This window comes from Bombus vancouverensis, chromosome 14 (assembly GCF_051014615.1).
Source record: "Bombus vancouverensis nearcticus chromosome 14, iyBomVanc1_principal, whole genome shotgun sequence".
NCBI lineage: Eukaryota > Metazoa > Arthropoda > Insecta > Hymenoptera > Apidae > Bombus > Bombus vancouverensis.
This window is the reverse complement of record NC_134924.1, coordinates 4,896,977-4,924,092: the sequence shown is the minus strand read 5'-3', so window position 1 is coordinate 4,924,092 and position 27,116 is coordinate 4,896,977. Positions and strand designations below refer to the sequence as shown.

At 33.5% G+C, this 27,116-nt stretch overlaps 6 protein-coding genes and 1 long non-coding RNA gene across 15 annotated transcripts in view; 3 read left to right on the top strand and 4 right to left on the bottom strand.

Annotated features, from left to right (window-relative positions):
* The window catches only part of Atpalpha (sodium/potassium-transporting ATPase subunit alpha), a 170,844-nt gene extending 162,602 nt beyond the window's left edge, over window positions 1-8,242 (bottom strand). For all 4 annotated transcript variants that reach the window (XM_033339024.2, XM_076624108.1, XM_033339022.2 and 1 more), the window contains exon 1: window positions 7,935-8,242. In XM_033339024.2, the coding sequence (XP_033194915.1) occupies window positions 7,935-7,964 (30 nt within the window). In that variant the 5' untranslated portion in view covers window positions 7,965-8,242. The remainder of the gene's footprint in view (window positions 1-7,934) is intronic.
* LOC117159310 (uncharacterized) overlaps window positions 1-16,765 on the top strand; it is a 69,513-nt gene extending 52,748 nt beyond the window's left edge. Inside the window, exon 2 of one of the 2 annotated variants that reach the window (XM_076624118.1) lies at window positions 15,423-16,765. In XM_076624118.1, the coding sequence (XP_076480233.1) occupies window positions 15,423-15,458 (36 nt within the window). In that variant the 3' untranslated portion in view covers window positions 15,459-16,765. The remainder of the gene's footprint in view (window positions 1-15,422) is intronic. The other variant, XM_076624117.1, reaches the window with a different exon arrangement.
* On the bottom strand, window positions 15,564-17,051 carry LOC117161921 (NPC intracellular cholesterol transporter 2). Its single transcript, XM_033343700.2, has 3 exons — window positions 16,892-17,051; window positions 16,309-16,473; window positions 15,564-15,932 (listed from the first exon to the last, which is right to left on the bottom strand). The coding sequence occupies exons 1-3, from the start codon at window positions 16,908-16,910 to the stop codon at window positions 15,667-15,669; spliced, it is 450 nt and encodes a 149-aa protein (XP_033199591.2). The 5' UTR covers window positions 16,911-17,051; the 3' UTR covers window positions 15,564-15,666.
* Window positions 17,052-17,629: 578 nt separating this feature from the next.
* sro (SDR family oxidoreductase shroud) lies at window positions 17,630-23,141 on the bottom strand. 2 transcript variants are annotated; one of them, XM_033343703.2, is made up of 5 exons: window positions 22,973-23,141; window positions 21,501-21,782; window positions 20,470-20,784; window positions 18,584-18,815; window positions 17,630-17,953 (listed from the first exon to the last, which is right to left on the bottom strand). In XM_033343703.2, exons 1-5 carry the CDS (start codon window positions 23,103-23,105, stop codon window positions 17,767-17,769), a joined length of 1,149 nt encoding a protein of 382 aa, XP_033199594.1. In that variant the 5' UTR covers window positions 23,106-23,141; the 3' UTR covers window positions 17,630-17,766. The 2 variants fall into 2 exon arrangements, with proteins under 2 accessions (XP_033199594.1, XP_033199595.1); XM_033343704.2 differs by having other exon boundaries at window positions 20,479-20,784.
* Window positions 18,000-23,275, top strand: LOC143303568 (uncharacterized). Of its 4 annotated transcripts, XR_013060016.1 has the most exons (6): window positions 18,263-18,400; window positions 18,590-18,826; window positions 20,482-20,809; window positions 20,921-21,054; window positions 21,522-21,771; window positions 23,137-23,275. It is a non-coding gene; the product is annotated as an uncharacterized LOC143303568 (long non-coding RNA). The 4 variants fall into 4 exon arrangements; XR_013060015.1 differs by lacking the exon at window positions 20,921-21,054 and having other exon boundaries at window positions 18,000-18,277; XR_013060014.1 differs by lacking the exon at window positions 20,921-21,054 and having other exon boundaries at window positions 18,000-18,294.
* A 949-nt stretch (window positions 23,276-24,224) lies between these two features.
* Window positions 24,225-25,940, bottom strand: LOC117161927 (zinc finger protein-like 1 homolog). Its single transcript, XM_033343707.2, has 3 exons — window positions 25,679-25,940; window positions 25,212-25,517; window positions 24,225-25,128 (listed from the first exon to the last, which is right to left on the bottom strand). Exons 1-3 carry the CDS (start codon window positions 25,778-25,780, stop codon window positions 24,568-24,570), a joined length of 969 nt encoding a protein of 322 aa, XP_033199598.2. The 5' UTR covers window positions 25,781-25,940; the 3' UTR covers window positions 24,225-24,567.
* Window positions 25,941-26,236: 296 nt separating this feature from the next.
* mRpS18A (mitochondrial ribosomal protein S18A) lies at window positions 26,237-27,111 on the top strand. Its single transcript, XM_033343708.2, has 4 exons — window positions 26,237-26,470; window positions 26,551-26,684; window positions 26,753-26,876; window positions 26,945-27,111. The coding sequence occupies exons 1-4, from the start codon at window positions 26,368-26,370 to the stop codon at window positions 27,058-27,060; spliced, it is 477 nt and encodes a 158-aa protein (XP_033199599.1). The 5' UTR covers window positions 26,237-26,367; the 3' UTR covers window positions 27,061-27,111.
* The last annotated feature ends 5 nt before the right edge of the window (window positions 27,112-27,116 follow it).

Below are 27,116 nucleotides of genomic sequence, written 5' to 3'. Positions count from 1 at the left end.
CGCCGCGAGTAACAGAGTTTGTCGTTTCATGGTCGTTCAATTAATTCGTGAACACGGGAATCGCGTAAATATCAAATTAGTCGGTAAATAATTTGAAAGCGACCTACGTAGATAACCGTCGTGTATTTTCCAGTTAACATAGAGGGGGAAAGATTAATCCTTTATGCAATGTTGCTAGTGTTGGAGCTGTGAAAGTAACAAGTTCTAGGCAAGCACGTTCGCTGCACCGAATGAATATTCAAATTACATATTCCGGTAGGAAGAATCCCCATACGAAGAATTCTGTAACACGTTCTCGCGACTTACTTTTACCTTACGAAGAACTTTTCGTTCTTCTCGAAAAAAAGAGGCTCCGCATGAAAAACCTTCATTCCACATTTCCGACATGTTTTCGAACATAGAATAACCATTGAAAAATTATATCCAATTGAGAACTGATAAAATTCAGGCGTGTTCGACGAATCATCCAACTTGATTTCCTCTAAACCGAGATGTGAAATGAAAAGATATTATTCGAATCTTTTCACCTATCCTTCGTGTATAATTTTATTTTTTTTTTTTTTTTTTTATTATTATTTAATTTGTACTTTACAATTTGTCCAGCTGGACATTCGGTAAATTTTTCTAGCTTAATTGCTAAATAACATGTGGATGGCTACCCCCAGCGGGATGCCACCTTCGAGTTTGACTATTTTATTTCTTTAGTGGGGTTGCGTGGGGTGGTTCGTGTATAATGAATAACAATTTAACAAATAATAGACTCTGTTCGCGATATCTATCTATTCGATAAAGTCCTGAAGATTTTCTGAAAAATTAGATCTCTTCAGAAACGAGGTACAAACAGGAAAGTTTCATCTTAGATATTCGTCACATATCGTAGATAGATCGTAGAATCCTCTTCGATGGAAAATTAAACAAACTGGCAACAATTAACCCCGAAAGCTTGTCACAATTGCTAACTATTTTTCCCATCTCCTTTCAATGCTAGAACAGAGTAATTGCCTCGAGACGAGATTTCTGATACTTTCATGGTGGAAGAAGCTGAGTCCTATGTTTCATACGAAAGGTCAAACAGTGTGTGAAATTAGCAACAGCGCGTCAAGATAGTCCACTAAATTTAGCGAACTCGCCCGCTATATGTATTTCTATTTGACGAATAATTCCATCGTCAGTTAGGTAAAAATGGATCGATCCGTATGGTAATAAGGCTGTAGTAGACGAGCCATTGAAACTAAGGAATCGAACATCCAGTTGGTCACCTCGAACGAGAATCTGCGTCATCTCATCATAATCCCTTTTACAAAGTTCCTGCATAATTTCTATACATACCGCGTTAGCCTAACTCCTTCAAAATAGAAAAGTCCGCAATGCGATTAATTCGAAATATTCCATTAATTTTAAATTGGTCTCCACACCATCCACGATTCCTTATGGAAACATTAAATGTACTACGCGTCCTACAGTTGGCTACGCTACGAGATAGGAAAATAGAATGGGAAAAATCAAGATACGATTATTGATATCGAATATTCCATAAATTGCAAACACGCTCTGTAAACTGACGAAAATCGATCGAGAATAAATCCCTTGTTGCCATCCTCCGAAATCAATTTTGACCAAAGTTCAATGAAAAAAAAAGAAAAAAGCATCTAGTAAACTACGTAAAGAGCGAGAAAATACTAGGAATCGTTGCACCTCGATGAAATTTTTCGAAATTAAGCCAACGCGCTCCGGTGCAACGGAGGTCAGCAACAATTTTCGAGGGGCTCTTAATTAAAGTTAAACCTATTAACATGCGCGTGTACGTCGCGTACACATTCTCGTGTGTCGGCGTTACATAATTTTATCGGTGGATAAGCTGCTATCTCCGGAACACGGTATCGACTGGAATATACAAGCGGCGTGAAAGCAACAATACGCGTACACGTTCACACGAGGTATAATAATGCGATATCAGCGAAAGCGAGATACATCAGCAAATGGAAATGAAATTGTTGGCTCGTCCGAGTTTTTCTTAAGCCGCGTTAAGAGAAACCGCCTAATGTAAACGCGGTTTTATTTCACTTCGTTCGTTCCTATATTAATTGTACTTTAATTTACTTATCGTTGTCTTTTCGATGCTACAAGCTCGCGTTATCATAAAACTCCGAACTGGAATAGCTAAGGTACACGTGGTCAATGTGTAAAATTTCTATCTGCTTCATGATTCGCCCGAATATTAACGTTTACGTCGACCGTAGGTAATTGAGAAATCGAGTTACTACAGGGAATTTGAAGAAACAAGTAACCCGAGCCACAGGAAGTCGCTCGGTGAATATTACATTAGCTAAATTAGCTTCGAAATTAATTTGATCGCGACGAAGGGGTAGACGATGTAACCTATTATGGACCGACTTAAAATTCACATCAAATTTCATTTAATATCCTTCAACAACTCCATCTTTTATTCTGTGTCTCGTCATTCTGAATAATCTTTTTAAACGTTGCATTTAGTAAATAGAATTCTAAGGTATCGTTCGATACTTTCATTCTTCACGTGCACTGCTAGGTATTAAGATACGAAACGAACTGTGTCACTCTTGAGATGCATGTGCGATTTCCTCTATGGCCGGATGTCGCCACAGCGATATTTAAAATTTATTTTCCAAGTCGAACGTCGCCCATATGGCGGTATTCAACATTTATCTTCCAACTATAAATATTTATCGCTTCGATTAGTACCATGAAAAAAGAACGTCGTCCGCGAACAATTAATTATTTTAATGACCATTCAAATGAGTTTGTAACTAATCAACCATAAAGTATAAAGATACTCCTCCGTTTCCCCTTGATCGGGTACTATTTTATAAGCAACGAACGTCAAATCAACGAACCATGGTAAACACGAAGGGAGCCGCATTGTCAGCGTAAGAGGAAAAAACAGAGCGTGGCTGGCATTTAAATAATCAAAGCAGCAGCGTGGAACGCGCGCGCGAGCGCGGATGCGACAACGAATTAGTCGGTAAAGAAGTTTAAAAGGGCCAATATACAGGGCGGTTTCCTTCCCAGGAATTATGGTCCCGTGCCGCGTGGGATGACCCCTCCGGTGTTCGCGTCGTCATCTCGCGGAAGTTCACCATTAAAACAGCTGGATCGAGCCAGATCTCGCGAGACGAATCTGGCCGCTTCACTGTCACGGGTCTGACCTCGAATCGGATATCCTTCGCAAAACCGTATCGTCAGATCCTCGCGAGGATTCACGACCACTGATAAAACCAACCACAATCCGCTGAGACGTGTTTGCTTTCGAAACTGACGGCCCTAGTTCCCTTGTGGAAACAGACACCGAGCTCGTAACGTATATCTGAAAGGCGTGGCAGCTAGTGGAACTACGACGACGAGAGTAGTTACTTCTTTTGTGTAATGTAACGTCGATTCGTTTGGATTATCCTTAGAATGGTCTTGACCGATGCCAACAGGAGCGAGATTTGTCTACGGTAAATTCTAGATTAAACAAAGAAAGATACAACAGGCTAAAATCGAACAGTTAAACTTGTAAATATCATTGTTACAATTTCGTTTGATTGTATCTTGAAATCAAATTTCATATATTGAGGTATTCTGTTACGCTGATTCGACAATCGTGAAACAAAAATAAACTGCTATTCTATTGTTTTATTTTTGGTGAATTGTTTCCAGAAAATTATCGCTCAATACGATTCCAAGCAGAATACACTTTGTTCCTTATCGCATTAACGTATCAAAATTGTACATATTTACTTGTATGTAACTGTACATGTATGTATTTGTACATAAACGGTTTCACAATTATGGCAGGCAATATAAATTGGTGAGATAGTAATTGGATGTCATGAAAATAAGACTAAGATTTTTATACAATAATTTACAACGAAAGATTAATGTGAATATATGGGTTTGATAAATACATTTATGTAAGTTTCGTAAGGATTTTTGTAAATACATAGGTTGAAATTGGTAATTGTAAACGTACAATGTATGTATAAGAGGTTATGTTGTTAAAGGTAATGAGAATCGGTTAGAACCGCAACTGTGCGGGTGTGGCGATCGGAGTACCATAGAACTAGTAATAATTATTGCATTGGTAGAATTTCTATTGAATTATGAAAGATTTTTGATGGATATTAATAAATATATATTAAATATATAATACATAATAAATTATGTAAAATTGTATAATGAATGTGACATTCCAAAAAATAACTTCGTGTGTATTGTCTTTTAGAACACATCCTTGAATAAATTGTCACAAGCACGCAAATATTGCGCGATCCTCCAATTATGCGTAACCTCCAATTATATGAATTATTAAATATGACAGATTAAAGATATGTTATGGAAAAAATTTCGAAGAGTCTAAGATGAAATTACATCGAGTAAATGCTAACAGAAAATTTTATTAGAATAATTCCCGGGATTAATGAGACACGTCACTTATCTGTCGTGTGTATCGTGAGAGTCAAACATATTTATACTGTACAGTAGAAAACATTTTTACTGTACAGTAGAAAACATTTTTACTGTACAGTGACATTTCATTTAGGAACAAACTATACGACAATGTAACTTTCATAGTAACTTAAACCCGAGATATCAAGATCAATCTAGTTTCTGTCAATGTACTTCTTGAGTCGACGACAGACGAAGAATAGATTTTTGTGATGTAATATATGATACTACCGAAGTTAGAATGAAGACATAATGATAATCGGAACAGATATTGTCAACGAACTGCACTTAAAGACGTCAGCGACATCTGATCTGATCATTGATTGTACTAAGCCAATGGTAAGCCAATAACCTGCAAATAAATATCAATCGTATTCTTGACCATGAAGAATAATTGCTATCTGACAAATTCTCGCAAGATGAGATATAATAAGCTATAAACCGATGTAAATGAGTTAACAATTACTGGAAATATCTTTCAAAGATGGGTCATGTCATGACGGCAATGTTGAACAAGCAGAAGAGAAATTGAACGAGGAAATACAGTGGACACACTGGAAGCGTGTGCACGGCCCCCTGACACACATCGACTCGTTAAAATAACGACATAATGGCTAATTTAGCGATAATAAACGCGAACCGTATCGTTCAAATTAGCGTCGAAGGTGAGACGAGAACGACAAAGAGGGGCTTCCGAGGAACGAGAGAAAAAAAAGGATAAGAGAGAGAAACGCCAGACTGACGTGTGTATCACAAATTACTGCATTGCTCTCCCAATGTCCACCTCCTGCCATCTCGTAGCCAGTTCATAAAACACTTGTCCCAGTCAGGGCCGATTTTGAACTTCGCACTACTTTTTACTTCAAAGATCGATATACAAAATATTTAGTTACTAGTCATTTATAGTTCAAATATTTTACATATTTTATGTTCAATAGTTCACAGAATCTAAATATTATTCTCTCTTACTATTAATAATATGAAATATCATAGCATGTTAGAAATTAAATTATGGCACAGCATAGGTATTTGGTTCTTGAGTATTTAGTAATATTTTTATCATAATATGAAATATAATCTATGTTCTACGAGTAAAAATAACAGTGAAGTGAGTAAGTAAGAAGATGGAAATAGTCACACGCGATCTTGTCGACCGATACAGAAAACAGTCAGCGCTGATTGGGATCAACGACCTTTGACAAAAACATCCACGATAATCATCGTGCTTTTTAATGAGTGAATGAAATAATCTCAATCGCATTTTGTATTGTTGATTTTAGAACGAGGTCACGGAACAAAATAAGTAGTGCAGTTAATCTGCATTGTTATTGTTTTTTCCAAAAGAGATCTATTTCTATATTGTAGGCTTTCCTATATAGGCAATATTTGTAATACATATCCCCGAAATCGAGGTCGAACATCGTGCTGCATAAAAATAAAGCTGCTTTTCCGACAAGTGGCAACTTGCCAAAAAGAAAACAACGTCGAACAAACCATATTCAAATCCAAAAGCATACCATATTAGGAAACTGTTATTCAAATTTATATCCTTAATTTTACGTATATTTTAAATACGAACGATTATATCGTATCACTAACGCAAAATAATAACTATGACAACATAAATTTTGACTTTGAAATTAATTGAAATTTGACTTTGACTTTTTAAATTAAGGGTACGATATATTTTCATTTATAGCCATTGAGCACGTGCTTTTAGAAAGGGATTAGAAAGTAGGCTGTACGACATTTTCTAGGGGATTTTATTGCCTGTTACTTCATATTTTCCGGTGAGATGGCTACCATTACGAGTATCCGGACCTTGACATATACATACATAAAAAAAACTTATACAACTTCCAAATATACCGGTGACATAGATAATTTTAAACGATATCGAACAAATTTACTGTTATGAAATATGCATTATGTTACAGAGAAACATGGTATAGTTAATTGTAAGTACAAGTTGATGTTGAATTACTAGATTAATTAAATTTATTTATTATTTACTGTAAACAACAAATTATAACTAAACTTTTAAGATAAGAAATACAATCTATAGCGAACAGAATTAAATATATCATAAAAGTTTCTCTTTGTAATTACTGTTATACTTTTCAGTATAGATCGATAGGTTCATTTACATTGAAAAAAAATAACCAATGTTGTTTATGTTCTATAATATGATATGACAACTATGACAAATTTATATTTCTTTTAATTATATTTAATTATATCATTAAATAAATCAGCAATAAATTCAAACTATAACAGGAACACATAGTATGTATTATGATGTTTATTCATTTATTTCGAAAGAGAAACCATTAAATGACAGAGAAACTAGTATATTTACACAGATATAGGCTGCAACTTTCTAAATATTTGTATCTGAAATAAAACATAGACAGGTATCCTACATCATAGATCCCATATAAGAGATGCAACTGTGTAAATAAAAATACAGCTCTTATCATACTTTTACTATCATAAGGTGCTTTAATAGTGTCGTAATATCCCACACAATCCTATAATCAAACTATAGTTTCATAAATTCGATTTATTCCATCGATTATGAAATGAATAAGTATATATATGCATAAAACATAAAATATATAAAACAATATCACGCGGTAAGAAATCGTAATTCAATACGATGATAGAAAATATCCTCCTCATGATATTATTTATGCACATGAATGTCTGGAATCAGTCAACCGCTTAATGTGCGGCAACAGTATCCTCAACGAGAAAACAACAGGTATTGTATACTCAAAGCCACGTGTATATCATGTCCCAAGATGGAGCGACAAAGAGAGAGAGAGAGAGAGAGAGAGAGAGAGAAGACAGAAGTCAACCCGTAGATTGCTTGATTTCATGGTTAGATCATATTTCTATTGCCGTAAACAAGAAATCATAATTTGCAGATGCAATTACACGCTTGTAATGTTTTCATAGCGGCAAACTTATTTCAATTGGCTTATAACTAAATTACTTTACGACAAAACAATATTGTAAACTAATATCTTAAAACAACTTTGACACATTGTATAACTGCATATTTTACATTGTACAGTTTAATAAAAACTTGAATACTAAAACGCATTTTTATCAAACGCCAGTCCTTTTGAATGCCTAAACGAATGAAGATATATCGACGTTCGCAATATAACATCATAAAATATATCAATGAGGAGGATGAATGAAAAACATTCCATGAAAATGACTCTTCAAGGGCGTGGTTTACAAGACAGTATGACGTTCTCGTGAACGCGAGACCTGTCGTCAAAGCGCGCGAACACAATTATCGTTGATCATAAGTTCGATGAACTAATCGATAAAGTAGAAAGGTTACGTGAAACACGCTGGATTCAACCATTTCTTATCCGAATATCTTGCACTTGTATCGTGACCGAACCAGTGTTGAAGATGTATAAGAGCAAAAAGAGAAAAGCGTCACTGACCTCGGTCGCTAGCTTTCCTTTCGACGCCATCTTGACAACAATGTGTCGGTCGATGTTCCGACTACCTGATGCACGCGCCGCACTTACGGATGACCAAATGAATCCTGAAACTATACACGTCACTGATCTTGTTCAGTCGTGAAGCACACTCGCAGTTCAACTCGAACACGTCTCCACTTCCGTTTGAACAAAATAAATCGCGAAGCACGGATTTCGTAACGATTCACGCGGCTCGTACCGAAATACTGTGCTGACGTCACGATGTGAAGCTTCTTTTCATACTACATGTACTACGACTCACTATGAGGAGTACGAGTTTACAAGCGATACGAAGGCACCCCGGCTCATCAAGATCGCATGTGCCCCTCCACTTTCGATGACCGATACGAAAAGTCCCTTTCACTTGCTCTTGCTCTATAATTATAATACAGTAACTATTTCCCCTCCTTACATAGGTGTATTTATCAACTCTCTCATTCTATAGCATTCTCGCGAGGGCGATGCTTGTACACCGTATACCTGTCCTTCTTCATTCTGAATAACCTTTCTTCGTCTCTCTTCATACCACGCGGTGTATATAGTAGCTCACGGTTGTATTCGAACACTTGTAAAACGCGTTATTTTGAAATTTCATTGGCATTGTAATGATTATATTTATTGGTAAAATTTGTAATGAATCTGAAAGTCAATGCCAAAATTGCAAGATATTTATTGTAAGCGATATGACAATATGATAGCGATAGACTATAGTTCTTATTATCGTAGACTAATTTCTTACTTAATATGCGTTTGCAGCAAATACCTTGTTGCTTCTATGTACATTTTTAGATCGAATATTTCAGATATTATCATGATATTTACATTTCATTGTACTGTTAGTTCAAAATGTTTTATATAACGCATATACATCAAATATATGTATGTATATGTCAAATATGTATATATCAAATAATTACATAAAATATATAGAATAAAATATTTGCATACAATATATACATAAAATATTTCCTATGATAAAAGTGTTCAAATACCTCCATAAGCAGCCACAAATCGGTAATGATTTCATATGAGACATTCTGATATGTATGCTATCTCCTTTCTGATCGCTAATCGAAAAAGTAATTAATAGTTTCGTCATTTCCAAATGACGTTCATTTATAAATTGTTGTACTATGAGTTAATAGGTAAATTTGTATATGAGAGGTTGAGGTTAGGTGTCAGCTGGACAGAATCATTACCTCCCACTGTCTTTCTCTCTTTCGGTCGACGATCCACGGAGCGAAAGAAGATTCGCTTTAATTCAAAGCGAATTAACCTTCCTGCACGCTTTTGCCCCCACTGATCTTACGTAATTAAGTGCGGTCAAGCCTGACATGCTTTTTACGAATTTTGAACTACAAGGAAGCGCAACATTGTGCGGCGCGATCATTTGTATAGTCCCTACGATTATCGAACGATTGTATCGATTAATACAATTGACACTCCATCTCTTCAATAAAGTGTTGCAAAACAGAACATCGTTTCGGAAGATTAGAAAAGATTAGAAAAATTATCTGAGAAAATAGATTCGAGCATTCGAATAGAATTAATTTATGAATGTCACGTTCAAGTAGTTTGACATATATGGAATTAAAGTGTCGCCTATGTTCCAGCCGTGACTATTCGTTTTATGCTCATGTAGCTGCATGTCACGCGTGCTATTCGCGATGCGATAGGATTGCATCGGTATTATACAATACTTCAACTGAAACGTAGGTGGAACGCGAACTGTGCAAGTTTCGTCTAAAACTCCGTCCAGCTGATGATAATAGATTCACTGGTATGTGAAAAGTTCTTAATGCAGTTGTAACACATAACTCTATTACAGATGGCGTTTAAAACAGATATTATTATCAAATTGAAGATTATAGAAAACACACATAATAAATAAATTGCAAATTTTTATGTAAATTCATATTTTTGAGAATATAATTAAAAGTATGAAAATGTGGTAGAAAATTGTTTTAATTTATTATAAAATGCGCCATATTTTGGATATTGCATATATTTTCTTATATTATGTACATTCTGTGCACCGCCAACTTTGCTATAAATAAGCAGTTTAATGATAAGCTGAGTTTCCTATTCTCTACGGTTCTAATATTCAGTAGTATTAAAGTATTACAGTAATATTCAATCGCCAATTCTTTCTATGTTATTAAAATTGCATTTATTGCCTTTATAACGATTAAGGTCTAATAAAGAGAAAAGATCAATCGAAACAAAATCGTTTCCGATTATCTCCAACATCTTCCAAAATATTCTTCGAGTAGAAAAATTTACATAGCCATCCGTAATACGTTAAAACAGCTGTTCTATTAATCTTTTATACAAGATCTCTGCACCCGTGCACGCATGTATCAGCCGAGTCATTTTTCACCCGATACATTACCATCGGATGCTACTAGCGAAAACGTCCTCGTGGAAAGTAGCAGTTTTGTAAGAGAAGCTAAATATATACGTATATATAAATCGTATTTCTTTGCATTTGGATACTGTCTTCTTATCTCTTCCTTATAGGTATTTTAAATGATTTGTTAGGCCTATATACCAGTTCATTTAAAAAATAACTTATGTAGAAATATATAATTTTATGAATTAACAAATTAAAAATAGATGTAAAAATTGACAAACAGCAACTAATAACTTTCGTAACTATCTTGTTGTTGATCCAGCGAAAATAGATACCTGTAGCTATTAGTAATGTATATTAATACTTTTTATATGGATCAGGCTTGTTTCATTTTACAAAATTTCCAGATATATTCATTGCAAGTTTCAAAAAGTTTCGTATAATGCCCATCATATATTCATATAAAGTTTCCTGAGTCACTGTTTGGATGATTGTATCTTAAGGATCTTCCAATTATTTTAAACATTCTGATCTCGAGTTTAGAGAGAAATGGGGGCTCCATTTCTTCTTTTCTATTGCTCTTCTTCTCTCTCCGACATAGGAACAAGATTTGCTGATCTTTTTTCTCTTTTATAGCATTCGCTGATCTTCGTATCGCGTTATCTCAGTCGCACCTTCTGCGAAATTACACGTGCATAGAGTGGGACACGATTTCAAGGCATCTATGTGCGGCGTTGCGCGCGACCTGTTTATTTTCGGGCCGATTCTCATATGCAAGGCACGCCCAACTCCTGAATCATTATTGACAGACCTTCGCTGGTATCAGTATTATGTACGCGTGCCATAAAGTGGAAGACATGAGAAGACGGAGATATGGAAGAAAATGGAGGAGAAAGAGATACGCTATCGTTCATAAGTGTTAGAACACTTAGAAATCTGAGGCTAATCTTGTCTTACTTATATATGAGGCTTATCAGGAAATTACTAAAACTATTATTTAGGAATTTTTATCTGGATCTTCTTACTTGATAATTTGCTAACTAATAATATTAAACAATTGACAAGCTACAGATGGTAGATTTCATAATCTTATGCCGAATAGGATAATTTGTAAATGATTTGTAACTTGTAAAAGTGATTTGTAAAACATTATTTGATTTATTACCGAATTTGTTACTGTTATAGAAGAAGATTCATTAGTATACATTTAATTATTGACATTTAATTATTTAGATTTAATTATTGGTCATTTCTGACTGATAATTTATCAAATTTCACTAATAATATTAGCTATTTACCAAGTGTTCAGCTCGACAAATTGTACAGTACAAATTAAATAATAATACAAAAAAATATTAGCTCAACTGTGCAAACGGGTTCAAAAGCTGTTCTGATACTTATGAACGGGGTTGCAAGCACAAAGGAAAAACTAGGAATCTTGTGTGGGTTGACAAATCCATTTCTCACTCGTGTTCTCTTCCTGAGGCTTAGAAAACAGAAACGGCCATACACTGCAACTTTCTTCTTATTCATCAATGCGTTTGACACGATATTTGTGCATATAAGTGCACGCGGGCGTAATACGAGCTTCGTTGTTTCTATTTTATCTGGTAGGTTGACTGTTCGTTCGTGTGGATATCCGCCAGACGGAATAATGTCAAGGACAAGAGGCGGTCAATCGGCCAAATGACAAATTTGTAAACGATTGACGCAAAGTGCACATACTCTCTATTTAAAGTACGATATACTTGGCTTATCAGCTTGTGTATTTTTGGCATGACCAATCGACTAATTTGATTAAATTGACCGATTCGCGTGGACATTTCGGAGCTACCTTCTATATACTTACACACACATTTACGAGTAGGATAAGATAGGATTATTTCGGTGAAGTTAAATAATTTGTCTTAAAATTCTCCAAAAATTCGATTATGAGAAATTTTTAGATAACATACATTTAAAATGTGTATAGTCATCGATTGCAGAATTTATTTTGTAATCTTGTATCGACACGACTCATCTTACGTACATGCATCACTTTTATCTCAATCCCTTTATACACAATTTAAAGTCTATTGTGATATCTTTCTTGCCTTAATGTTTCCCGATTTTGTCTCACGCGTAATAATGTGCTGCTGCCATAAATCACGAATAAAGTAAAGGGTGGAAATAATTGGTAACCCGTGGAGCAAAATTTCCAACGAAATTATCCGGTATACTATGAATGTTCAATAAATTTCCATCAAACTGGTCACGTACACAAGGCTTCATCGCATCGGGAAATTCTTTCTCGTGATCGATGCAATTTTCGGCCATAATTCACTTAATCGTGGAATTAAATATCGTACACGTGAACTGTTACTTCCCTTTTATTATAGTTTGTCACGTTATTTCAGAAATTTTTAACAAGGTACAACAAATGAAATCAATGAAACCTAGATAAATATTATATAACATAATAAATAATATAATAATATACTATAATAATATAATAAATATATAATGAATATTATATAATGTAATATTAATCCATAAATATTATGTAAGGTATAAGACGTGATAATTGGTTGAAATTAATTCAACAAAATAATACTTGTGTTTATATAAGATAATGATACAAAAGCTTTTAAAAATTATTTGTAGGAATCAATGCCACAAGGATTACTATTATAAAGCACACATGATGGCATGATGAAATAGTTATTCTAGATTATATAAATTTATTATACAACAGGTTTATCGCATTAAATATTTCTGACAGCTATTTATAACAATTTGAGTCAAGAAATTCGATATGGAAGTTTAAATACGAATCGCAATACATACAAAATTCGAGAAAAGATTTTTTTTTACTATTTAATTTGTGCTTTACAATTTGTCCAGCTGGACATTTGGTAAGTTTTGTTAACTTAATTGCTAACTAACATGTGGATGGCTACCCCCAGCCGGATACTATCTTCGACTTTGACTATTTTATTTCTTTAGTGAGGTCAGTGGCGTGTTTTCTTTTTTGGCTTCTTTGTATGAGAGTTTTGCTCGCTTCAACAGCCAGCTGGTTTGAATGTGTTGCCGTTCTTTCCTTGTATTTCTCTGCGTATCTGCCGATTTCTTCTTTGACTGTTGGTATTTTTAAGTCTTTGCATATATCCTCGTTTCCAACATACCATAGGGCGTTGACTATTGTTCTCGGTATCTTCGAAGAAACGGTTTTATCAAATTTCTGGTTTGCGAGTGACAATTGTTCGTATTAGGAGTGCGCTCAAAGATGTTACTAGATATCCGTCAGAGGGATGCGACCACACAGGATCGATCGTTGTGTAGGGATGTGGGTCAGGTATACGCCCAAACCCTCTTTTTTTCCTTTTTTTTTTGTACGTGGAGAAATTCTCATGGACGCCTCGCCACTTTTCTGGGAGGTGGCAGAGTAGTATCGGACTTTGCGACTAAAACTTAACGTTAGTGCGCCTAACGCTTATCAGGAGTGCTCCCGGACCGTTTACGCTTAAACCCCCTAAATTTTCCATCCTTCGTCCCTTCTCCCGCTGAACGTATCTTCGTAACGCACAGTTCTCACACAAAACCGTTTCTCCCCTGCCTCGTGGAATTTCCTTGGTTGCTCATCGAGTCATCTATAACAGAATACTCTTTCAAGCTTTCTAGATTTCCTACAAAAGAATTCTATTTATTACAAATATTATCTAGACTCGATCATATCTAAATTCTGAAAATAGTATAGGGATTTTATTATATATATAAATATAAATATAATAAGTAATATAAATAATATATATAATATACATAATAATAAAAAATAAATAAATATAAATATAATTGGTAATATAAATAATATATATAATAATAATTAAATAAATACATATATGCATTTATCTATTTTTTTACAGAAATTTTCCATCCTTCGTCCCTTTTCCCGCTGAACGTATCTTCGTAACGCACAGTTCTCACACAAAACCGTTTCTCCCCTGCCTCGTGGAATTTCCTTGGTTGCTCATCGAGTCATCTATAACAGAATACTCTTTCAAGCTTTCTAGATTTCCTACAAAAGAATTCTATTTATTACAAATATTATCTAGACTCGATCATATCTAAATTCTGAAAATAGTATAGGGATTTTATTATATATATAAATATAAATATAATAAGTAATATAAATAATATATATAATATACATAATAATAAAAAATAAATAAATATAAATATAATTGGTAATATAAATAATATATATAATAATAATAATTAAATACATATATGCATTTATCTATTTCTTTGCAGATGATAGAACACAAAAACTATAATTAATTAACTAACACTATTTGTTAATAAACTAACAAATTACAACTAGAGTAACTATTTATCAAATGTCCAACTGGACAAATTGTAAAGTACAAATTAAATAATAAAAAGAAAATCTAGAGTAACTAAATCAATACAGCGCTTTCCCAGGCATCTCCTTTTTCGGAAAAAGCCACGGACGGGTCGATGCGTTATGTACTTCGTACACCTCACAAGTTCATTGAGTTTCACGCGAGTGTTTCAAGATACTACTAAGTCGCCCGGAAAGTTCGTTCCGATTTACATTTCGATTCGATGTACATTTATCGAATTATATAGGTACCATTTTGTTGCACAACCTTTCTCCATCTTTCACGCAATTTGAATATTCCATGCTTGCAGAACCTCTCGGGTTTTTCAGCGAAAAACTTTTCAACATGATCTATCATGTCGACGAAATTTCTCAAAGATCGGAACGAAGTTTCCGAGCAACCCAATACACTAGGATCGATTGTAAAATAAATTTTTATCAAGAATACCATAAAAGTGCAGTTAACTTAAATATCTTCTTATCTTTCAAATTGAAAGTTAAAATTCCTTTATCTTATAATTACGACATCTCATCGTCATCCTTCTCGAAAGTAAATCTTCTTTGGCAGACTCCTTTGACGTTATAATCTTTCTCTTTTTTTTTTTTCTTATTTGGAAAAATCTTACAATCAATTCTCATTGAGAATTATAAATAAATTATTCTGGGGTGCTACTATATCGTGTATAATAAGTGTTTATCGTATGTTTGGTTCTAGCTGAATCTAATGTTTAAATCTAACGTTATAATCTAACGAATATTTACGGATATTTCTACATGATCAAAAGGATCAATAAAAACTGCAAATTGATCGACGTTGTTCAAGGATCAGTTCGGTAAGGTGAATTAAAAATAGATATTTGATTCTTATAATATATTTAACACTTAATATAACAATTTAAGAGAAACATAAGTATGTCATCGAATCGAAGAATGATTTCAATAGTAGTCCGTCAAATAGTTCAGTCGACAACCTTCGCTGGGATCTTGAAGCATACTTGGGGTTTGTTTTGTTCATCGACCAAAGACAGCTGGATAGTCAGAGAGATCCTTGGGTAGCTCTTTTCAACGGGCATTTTCAATTGGTAGGTAGCTGATTGTCCTTTCTGCAATGGACACTGTCCACTTACAAGACTCTTGCAGGCATTTTGTTCCGGTAATACGTATGGGATATGGCCACTTCCAAGTTGGACATCTACTACTGGCTTCAGGGATTTTGCATTCTCGACTATAATAAATTATTGGAATTAGAATGGAAAATAAGCAATTTATTTTTGGTATCACAAACACATCGTCAAGATTCTTCTATAGTTCCCTGGCAAGATAATGGAAACAAATAATTCACATTTAAACTTTCAATTTAAATGGAAAACTTGAGCCATTTAGAAACTAACTTGTTCAGCTCTATTTTTTGGAAACCCTTTAATTTTAATATTAAGATACAGGATCAATTTTCTCCTAATCAACTATTCAGAAACGATACAAGTAATCTCGGTGAAGTTGATCGCTATTTTCATTCCAAATTTGATATACACGTTGTACCTTAATTTTATTTTAATGTTCTTTTTATCTATTTTTCAGTTATACTTTGTTGCTCTACTTACCAGCATTGAAAACAACGTTAGCCTCAACGATCTTTCCTCTCACTAAATTGCAGGGCAAAGAGGAACATCCCAAGATCTCCACGCTCACGGGGGATGGACCGGCATTACAGGGCACGTACGATGATTGCATCGAATCGGCGATGAAGAGTACCGCGAAGACGTACACTGCGACAAAAAGTGACCATACTTTCGACATTCAATTAAATCATAATGTTGCTTTAGTAGGAAATTCTTGTTCGTGTACCTGTGTGCTTGAATAATGGCATATTATGTTAACATATTATTAAAGTATTGGTATATTAGCAAGTAAAAATTAGCACATAACAAGATATTCATAAAAAAGGATATCATTGTTTAAGAAAATTCCATCGATTTTCCAGGCTTATAAAATTTGTAAAACGGACAAACGTTCAATTTGTACAAGAGTATATAATAAATAAATAGAAATAGATGTAAATTGCCATGTTAGATTTATAAAATGTACAGTATGTACAAGAGCGAATAATAAGTTAATAGAAGCAGATGAAAGTTAAAGATGTTGGTGTTTAGAGTCTGTGAATAGTACTAATAACGATATACGTACCATAGGTGAGGATTGCCATTTTTGCTTCTTGGTATGTGCTGCTCGTTTCACTGTTCGAAATAACTGAAAATCATAGGACCGTGAATAGGTATTTATTGAGGGTTACTATCTAATCGAGAGTCAGGCATCAGAAACGATTATCATTGTAGAGTTTTGAAAACACTTCAAATGGACACCTGCCGACCAGAAAATTATGTTTGTTGTTCTATTTATCGATAAGATCGTTTGGAAAGTATTGAATTAACGTTCGTGCCCATTCAATTGAAAAAAGTCATATTTTACACCTAAACTGATAATCGCGATTAATCATTTCATTGCAGGTGTCGAGAAACATTTGTGTACTTTACAAACATTTCACATTGACTTTTTGTGTTATAACTAATTATTATTTTATCGAGAAAGTTCTCCAGATATGACTAGTTACATGTGCCGATATTTCAATCGTCACTGAGTCACTTAACGTTGCAAAGGAAAAATTTAATTACAAATTAAGAATCTGCTTTTAATTCAGCCAACTGAAAAAAATGATATAAAGCAAAAGATCTTGTGCATCTAGCATTTCCTTATAAAACAAAAGAAACTTTTGGAACAACCTAGTATTTAAACTTTAACGATATACCAAAGGTAGATACACACGACACATAAAAGAAAAGAAGATTATAGAAGATACGAAAGAAACGGAAAGTATATGCTAACTTTTGACACACTAAACATATAATAAATAATAATAAAAATTAATTTAACAATATCAATTTTTTTTACATTTTATTTTTGCTTTTATGCGAAAAGACATTACAATTTCATTTTCTTCGTTTGTTTTTAATATTGAGATCAACATTTCTTCTGAATTTCATTTTTATTCTTTGCGTGATCTCTTAAGCTTGCCCATTGTACTTATCATACAATCCATCCATCGCTCTCTGGGCGTTTTTCACAGATTTTTCAGCATCCTCTTTCGTCCATGCAGGGGCATGTACGAACCTCTCGACCAGTCGATCACGCAAAAAGGTTGGTGTGATTGTGAACAAGGTATGGTAAATCGCATAACGCCATGATTCATTCCTAAATAGACATTTGAATAAATATTATAATATTAGCAACCCTTAGCTATGGAATAAAACTTAGAAAGATTTATGATCGATATGTGATTCATTTTTTCCATTATATCGGAATTCAGCTGTTCTAATACAGATGTTAGCTCAAGTACTATATAGTAAGAAATACTTTTTAAGATGCTTATCACTAATCAACCGACGAGATAGTGGCAATCGTTCCCTTAACAACATTATATTCGATTGAATTTTAACACTTCAGTCGATAGAAATCTTCACTCGCGTCCACTATTCCGTTCATTTAGTTAAAATCGTACATGCGCTATACTCTTAAGTATAATAATTTTCAACGTACTACATTAGATTCTTAAAATTAATTCTTCTCTTTCGATAAAAAAAGATATATATGCATATTCTCAATTAATTGTTTTAATCGTTTCAAAATTTGAATATTTCAGTACGATCAAAAGTTCATTTTTTAATTTACCATATTATTTTCGTATTTTTTTATTATACTAAATTTTTTTAAATTTCCTTATATTTTCCTTTTTTATATGTTCGATAAAAAGAAAGAAATTTTTTCATTCGTTTCTTAATTGTTTCTACATAATTAAAGTTTCATTTTTATTGCTAGACATACTTGTAGGTTGCCGATGGATATCTGTCCAGAAGAGCGCCTTCGAAGATTTCATAGATACGACCGTCCCGTATCGTTTGTACAGTTGTATTTTTCACCAGGGACGAGAAATATTTCATATATCTATATAAGTATTCACCATAAAACTTTTGTACCTCTTTGGGCATCACCCACTTCATCGCCTCGAAGTGGTCAGCTTGTCGAGTAAATATATTGCTCTCTTTAATGAAGGAACCTATGCCATGTGTAAGTAAAGCGATTATATAAATAATTTCATATATATAAAATTTCTAAATATGATTTGTCAAATAGAATTTTTTCCAAATTTCTTGTGCAATAAAAAATTTCTTGGAAATTAAAAGTTTATCATTAAGGGGGCATTCTCCTGTGAATATTACAAAATATAACAATTTTCATGAATTTTTTTCAAAGTGATGGTGCGTCTAATTCTTTCTATATATACAGGGTGGTTGGTAACTGGTGGTACAAGCGGAAAGGGGGTGATTCTACGTAAAAAAAGAAGTCGAAAATATAGAATAAAAATTTTTCGTTCGAGGCTTTGTTTTCGAGAAAATCGACTTTGAATTTTCGCTCGGTACGCGTGCACTTCATCACGTCTCGTTATAACGGATCTCACTGTAGATCGTTGTCTCGATGAAAAAATTAAAAAAAAAAAAAAATTAAAAAAAGATTTTTATTCTATATTTTTGACTTCTTTTTTCGCGTAGAATCACCCCCTTTCAGCTTTCTATTGCATAACGACAACGTGTAATCCAACGAAGGTTCGTTTCACGCTCCTAACCCTAATTCTAACGTAAACCCGGCATACATATATATTTTTTGTCTTTTATAGTACATCTACAATCCTTTCTTGTAGCTTATTTAGTTACTTTTTCGTTATACGTAACGATTTGTCATAGCGTTTTAGTTAATTGTTTTGTGATCTTATCTCGCCCGCAGTAAACGGCGTGTTTAAAAATCGTATCACACACACATAAGTGATTAGAGCTTTCAGAATGGACTAAGATGGAAAACTCAAAAGGGATCCTAAACAATATGCTTATCGTTATCGTGTATATCAAAGTAAATAATTTACGTTGAATGTTGAGAAAATGGCAAATGCCTAAATTACAAACTCCAAAATTTTATTCCTCTTTTCGGTAATCGTTAAATAAAGGTATGATGAATTCAACATAAAAGTGTAATTTTGGTACTGACGAGAATTGGTAAGATGTGGTGAAATAACCGGTAAAAATTTCAGACCAGTTTTTGAGATTTTTACCCGTTATTCCACGACTCACTAGCTCTCGTTCTTACCAAAATTATATTTTCATGTGAAGTTTATCATACCTTTTTCATTTAATAATTACCGAAAAGAGAATTAAATTTCGGAATTTGTGATTAAACGTTCGCTATTTTGCTAATTTCCAACATAAATTATTTACTTTGTTAAGGGCAATAACGATAAACACGCTGATATAACTCGAGCTTTTTAATTTAGTTCACTCTGAGTGCTCTAATCGTCTACGCCAGCGAGATACAATTGTTAGGTGCGCATTTATTGCGGACGAGATGAAACCAAGAAACAATTAATTAAAGCTACATAAAAAATACTTATATACGACGAACAAGTAACTAAATAAACTACAAAAAAGATTTTAATATTAGACGTACCATCGGTTCGAAAAAAATTTGTGGAAATCGTTAAATTTGTCAACGTTCAACAAAAGAATGCTTTCCCTTAAGCACGTTTACAAATAATTTTCTTATTACATTAAATTTCCAAATAATTTATTGTACACAAGTAGAAAGCATAGCAAAATATTTTTTGCATAAAACTGCTCTCTTTTTATGGAAAAATCTTGTATTTATATTTGAAAATGTTATGCCTTGGTTACCAGGAACGACGCTAATAACTTTGATGCCATACTTCTTCAACTCCACCCTAAGGCCAGTGGCCCAGGCGCTAATAGCAGCCTTGGTTCCACTATAAACCGAAGCTCCTGGAATTGGCTGCGCCTTACAGTGGCTTGAGACTATGATAATCCGACTATAATGGGCGCGGATAATCGGCATCAATTCTTGCGTGACTATCATAGCACCAAGAAAGTTAACTTCCAACTGATTCTTAAGCTGCCCATACGTTTGCCATTCGAATTCGCCGAAGACCATCACGGCTGCGTTATTGATTACACATCGTAACACTGGAATCGATATTCTATTATATAGGTATGCTCGTTTCATTTGTTTTTTCTCTTAAACCAGCCACCATTCTTCCCAAATTTACCCAAATTCGTTCGAATGATCTATTAACAATTTGTACGATTACATCTTTGTTAGACTATGGTTACATGTTATCTATATTAGTGACTGAGGTTACCTGAGATCCATGAAATGAAACAAGTGACACAAGATATGATTAGTATTTCAGCTGTTATATGAGCCGCTCAAAAGCCAAAAGCAGAAAAGGAAAAGTAATGATATTAAAAATTCTATATTTCAGCTTACCTTGCAATTTGCTAGTATTTATATTATATCTCCTTATAACAAATAAGCTCATAGCGGTGAGTAATCTGTTCTTTAAAAATTGGATACCAATCTTATATTTTCGTATGTAATGAAAATAAGAAATTGATAAGTTGTACTGAGAGACTCATATATTCATATCAGAACGAGAAATATGAAGTGTGAGTGAGATAGAGAGAATGGCTCGTCTGATGATTCATTAGTACAAGTACATATATTTCTAACATTTTCATGTCTAGAATTGACCCTACAAATATTTCGCACGTATTTCATAGTACCCTGTATAGATTTTTATGAGTGTGTACATCTCAGTATTTAGATGTATCATCTGTTGGAATCATGTTAGTATGCACATTCATTGTAATCATAGACTCGATCGTACTAAGTAATTTACCTAATCTTTTTTCCGCTATAGTACGACGAACGGAATCCGTGAAACCTGTAGTGCTATTCAGTTCCATGAGATCTAAAGGGAAAACGATTACTCCTTCATCTTCTAGTTTTTGAACCGAGGGAGAATCCATTTGCAATACACCCGCTATTACAGTTGCCCCCAGTTGTCGGCAATACAGAGCCAGACTGTATCCTAATCCTGAACCGCAGCCGGTTATGACAATCACATCATTCGAAGCCAGTTTGTCTCGAGATTTTAGATGGCAATATAGGTAAGAAGCACCTGAAAGATTATTCGAAAAATCCTTTTCCACATCTTAATAACGTATGTTGTAACACGTTCCGTGCCGGACCGATTTTTGATTATTTTCCGTTCAGCCTGCGTGGGGCGTACACGCTCTACATTATTAAAATTAATAGTTTTGCTTCTGATAGATTTACTTATACCTTACAATTTTTTCAATAGTGCAATTAACATAATTATAAAGAAAAGGATGTGTTGTCTAAGATGTATTAGACATCAAAGCAATAAATTTAATTTTTAACCGTTTGAATCGCAAGCAGCGCGACCGCGCTATTCAAATTTTGTGTCGAAAAGTCCCAGTACATTTGAACATAACGGACGACTGACGGTATTTTGTATTTCATTGTTATCTTCTCAATAATTTTGATTGAACAAAACTTGAAATATTTATAAACTAATAGTACGCATATATAATAATATAGATGTATTTCATAAAATAACAAATATGACGAGCGCTATTGCGCCGCTTGTTTCTCTTCGCAATCGATTAAGACGAGCGCTATGGCACTGTTTGGGATTTTTCGACTCCGTCTTCTCAAAGACCCCTGGCACTCAAACGGTTAAGGAATTCTTTTAACAAACACATAGATTTACTCTACCCTACACACACAAGATTTACTCTACCCTACACACACAAGATTTACTCTACCCTACACACACAAGATTTACTCTACCCTAAAATTCCAAATGGCTGAAATGAAAGTATCCGCCCTACGCGGCACGGAGCGTGTGAATTTATAATTCGATAGAGATAGTGTTACATTTTTTTTATTAAAATTTTATTTAATTTTTAATTTGCTACTTGAATGTATTAAACCAGACTAAACTAATGAAACAATTAGATAACAAAGTATCGTAGTTATATTGAATCATTGACCTTCCCGTTGATGGCGCATTTTGATAGACCCAGCCTACCGATCAATAGAAAGGAAGATAAAATGTGCGTCTATGTATGTATAGTCAGAGAGGACTTCCTCTCTGATATACTTAAATGGATGCGTTTAGTTCACAATTCAAAGATATATCCGATACGAATTTTATTATAGTCATATATCTTATCATGATTTAAAATTCATTTGGTTTCTTTTGTTTTATTTATCTGCTTTGTATAAAAAATTTGTGTACTATCAATAAACGCTAATTAATTATAATAAATATTATGTTCTTACCGATACCGCATAAGGACACCGTTGGAACCAAGTACTTATGTCCCTTGTTCCATAAATAATAAAGGCCTATCGAAGTCGCTACATCTACTAGGAATATCCCAGAGTACCTCCTGATATTTCCAAATAATCCCATTTCAAAAATTAATACGGTATCAAATTTACAGATATTTCACCTCTCAGATGGCACTGTTCGGATAAGTTAATTCTATGTTTCTCTATACTTTGTATGTATATCCTCGTAAAGAGACAGAGAAAAAGAGAAAGACTACGGATATAATATACACAGTAATATAATTCACACAGTAAAAAGAAACAGATAAAATTTTGATATGATATATGTGAAATATTTATACAAATAGGATCAAAGTTCTGATTTTACGAATTATAACAGTATAACTGTTTACTAATAAGAATGTACTCGTATTAATGTTTCTATATTAATGTCTGTGGTAATTAATATATGAATTCACAATATGGAAATCACCATAGAATCACTTAGATCACTAGGTATAAACGGTAAAAATCAGAAGGATGAATAAAAACACACACAAGAGACGAAGCGGTGTTATTCTCGTCTTGATCACAAATGGCTGCTATGGGACGCGTGCAGAAAGAAAGAAACCTAAATATCCCCACTCTTTCACAATGCTTCACTATGGATCCTCTCAAAATTCCAACGGTAATACACCATGTAATACACAAAATGTGTGTAACTCAAAAACAAAGTAAAATTTAACGATCATATAAGCATGATATAATATTTCTATTTATTACAAAAGTAAAGGTTTTCTTTCCTTTTTCTATAAACTAGTTTCTTTTCGTATAAAATTGATTCGATATGCCAGAGTTTGATCTGTTAAGAGATGTTAATATTTCATGAACGAATATTTCTCTCGGTTCGGTTGCCAGACTCTGATTTGAATTGTAAACATGTCACACAATGTATGAATAAATGGAATACGATGAAGTTTCTAAAAGCTGCTACGGCAGTCCTATATTGTTAATATTACTAAGCACAACTTAAAAGATTTGCTTTTTAACGTATACACATTCCCGGTTTTTCGATCGAAAAAATGTTGGAAACAATACAACAAAATCGACGTTTTAAATAAGCTATAATACCGTTTTAAAATAAGCAACAACATAAACAACAAAGTAGCGCGTTTCTAATTAGTGTCACTCCTATGGCAGTTACAAAATCTTGTCTGCACACAGTTCGTTCCTATTATTAATGGAAATGATATTAGCAACGTTCTTTTCTTTCTTTCGTTTAATTTTGCACATGATAGTATAAAAAACTCTTTCATATAATCATTACAGAAAATTTCTTGTAAATTTATAAGTCTTTACAGAGTGAAATATACAGCTTAATGTTAAGGCATACTTTACATAAAAATTAACAAATATTGGCTAGCAGTATACTATATCTTATGCTAGTTATTTCTTTAGAATGAAATCATAAGACAGTGAATACATATTCGTTCGACTATAATCCAAAATTATTACATTATCTTACAAGCTTCATTTATATATGTCTTCATTTACGTGGTACTCCTACAGTTTCCTTCAAACATCGCTTTGAAATGTGGAGTATATTAAATACCAGCGGGTTTATCAGCTACTAAAATGTTCGGATCCGCGCGAAGATCGTAACTTGGATCGCCGTCTGTAGCCATTCGTCCAAGCCACGAGAATAGAATTAACATTCCAATGAAAGCTAATATTACCATGATTCCTAGCACCGTATATCTCCTGTATTGCGGACTGGGTGTATTTCTACGTCGCGTTGGTGGGCTAACTATCAACTTCCACCACCTTAAGAACCATTCGATGGCAGGCTTTCTTCTGTATTTATTTTCATCATGATCAAATGATATTTCTTTCGGATCGTCATATGCTTCGCAAACTTTTCTTGATGTTGACTGAGACAATCCCATGGATGAATCGATATTTACAATTGAATAAGGTGGCCCAACCTTTTGATTATTTAAATGCACATTATTTATGTTACTGTGAACTGAGTTAACATTGCCAACAGAACGTGATGTAGCGATTGATGGTGATGAAGTTGTTAATGTGTGGTTCTGATACGAAGTGGTCTCAATTTTCAATGAAGGATGCTCCTGTTCTGGTTTTTGCTCTCTGTCTTCACTGAGCTATAAAAGATAATTTCAATATATAGATGTTCTGTATATGTATGTTATGTATTTTATTATGTACATTTAAATATAATACATACCAAAGGTAAACCTAAACCAGCTCGTGCCCAATTTACTCCTGCTAACTTTTCTCTCAATACATCTGCCACAGGAGAAACCAATTTTGAGTCAGGAAATATGCGCTCCTTACAAGTTGGACATGTGTATCCTGCTGGTGCTGTAGTTTCTGGTAATTCCCTGGCATATTTGTCCAAACATGCCCAATGATACATGTGATAGCATGTTAGCCGAACACAATCTCCTTCGCTTAAATTTACGGAGCATAATGTACATATTGGATTGTAATCATGGTCATGTAGCCACAAAATATACGACTGAACAATACACTGAAAAAAATATAAATATTTATCAGTTCAGTAATCTTAATATAGATGAAAAAGGGACGAGAATTACTTTGACTGGAGAATTAGTGAAAATTATTTGTTCATGATTTCTTCGTCAAAGTACATTCTTTGCAAATTGTTTTATGAAAAATAGAATACAATACCTTCGGGTGATTCGTAACCATGCAATGTTCACAAACATTGACACGGTGTTCAAAACAAAACAGATTTGTAACTCTTCTTTTCGGACACTTGCACAGCCCCATAGTTACGATAAAAGTAATACGTTTATAACATTAAATAAATTATCAACAATACAAAAAAAACTAGTTACTTAAAAACACTTTTATAAACGGATAATTTTATATGACATTTCGTGGTCTTACAAAATTTTAAGCTACATTATGCGGTACGGGTTCCATCTTTCATCAGCCACGTCGTCTGACATTTTTCACAAATGGCACAGAAGAATGGACCAATAAGATTCTTCGATTCACCGGTAACGAATAAACATCCATAAGTTACTGTACACATTCTCCAATTTATTTACAAGAAAACTATTCGTTTATAAAATAATATTAAAACTGATATTTTTTTCACATTAAAAGAATCTTTCTTTAGTAAGCATAAAATATTGTTTCAATCATATAATTAACATGTCTCATCTCCAATAGAACAAATCACATACAATTATAAATAAATAATAATTTACATCATATAAGTATCTCTATAACAAAATAATTACTAATTTATAATAATGTTACACAGTTAATAATTTTTGTATACTATAACGAAGTACATACACTTTTTTTTTTTATACGATAACGGAGATCATCTTGTAAATACTGTTAAAATGGCTACGTTGTATCGCGCCTTAAATTACTTAGGAAAAAATATATTATCGATAGGACAACATAGAAATATATCGTTATCTCCAACAACGCGTATTAAGGAAAGTGAGTATGATTACATTTATTAAGGTATAACATCATTTATTGTTTGAATTGATGTTCCTAACCTATAATTTGGAATTTAGTCATAGAAAAGAAAGAAGGAAACACATTAACTATTGAAGCCGTGATTAAACCAGACCCATATGAAGGGCGGTTTTTAAAACCTAAAAACGGGGCATGTCCTATTTGTTCTTCTGGTCTTAACATTAAACATACAGTAAGAGTTTAATATCTTGTCGTATTACGATCTTCCTTGTCTCTGGATAATTAAACTGATTCTTTTAGGATGTACTTATCCTAAATCAATTTGTTAGATCAGATGGATGCATATTACCACGTAGGATTACAGGTCTTTGCAAGGTGCAACAAAAGAGAATTAGTTCATTGATCCTAATGGCTCAATATGCAGGTTGGTAGATTAATCATAGCAATGCAATTTTCAATCTACAGTAAATAAATTGATACACTTATGCTTAGGATTAATGCAAAGGAGAGCTCCTGGAGGTGGTTTACTTCATCCTTTACAAAGAAGGAAATGGAAAAAATTTAATAGCTACTACTGTGAAAGAACTATTAAAGCTAGATATAAGTAATAGTTTACAAACAGTATAATAAATAATTAAACAATATTATAGTATTTTGAATGATT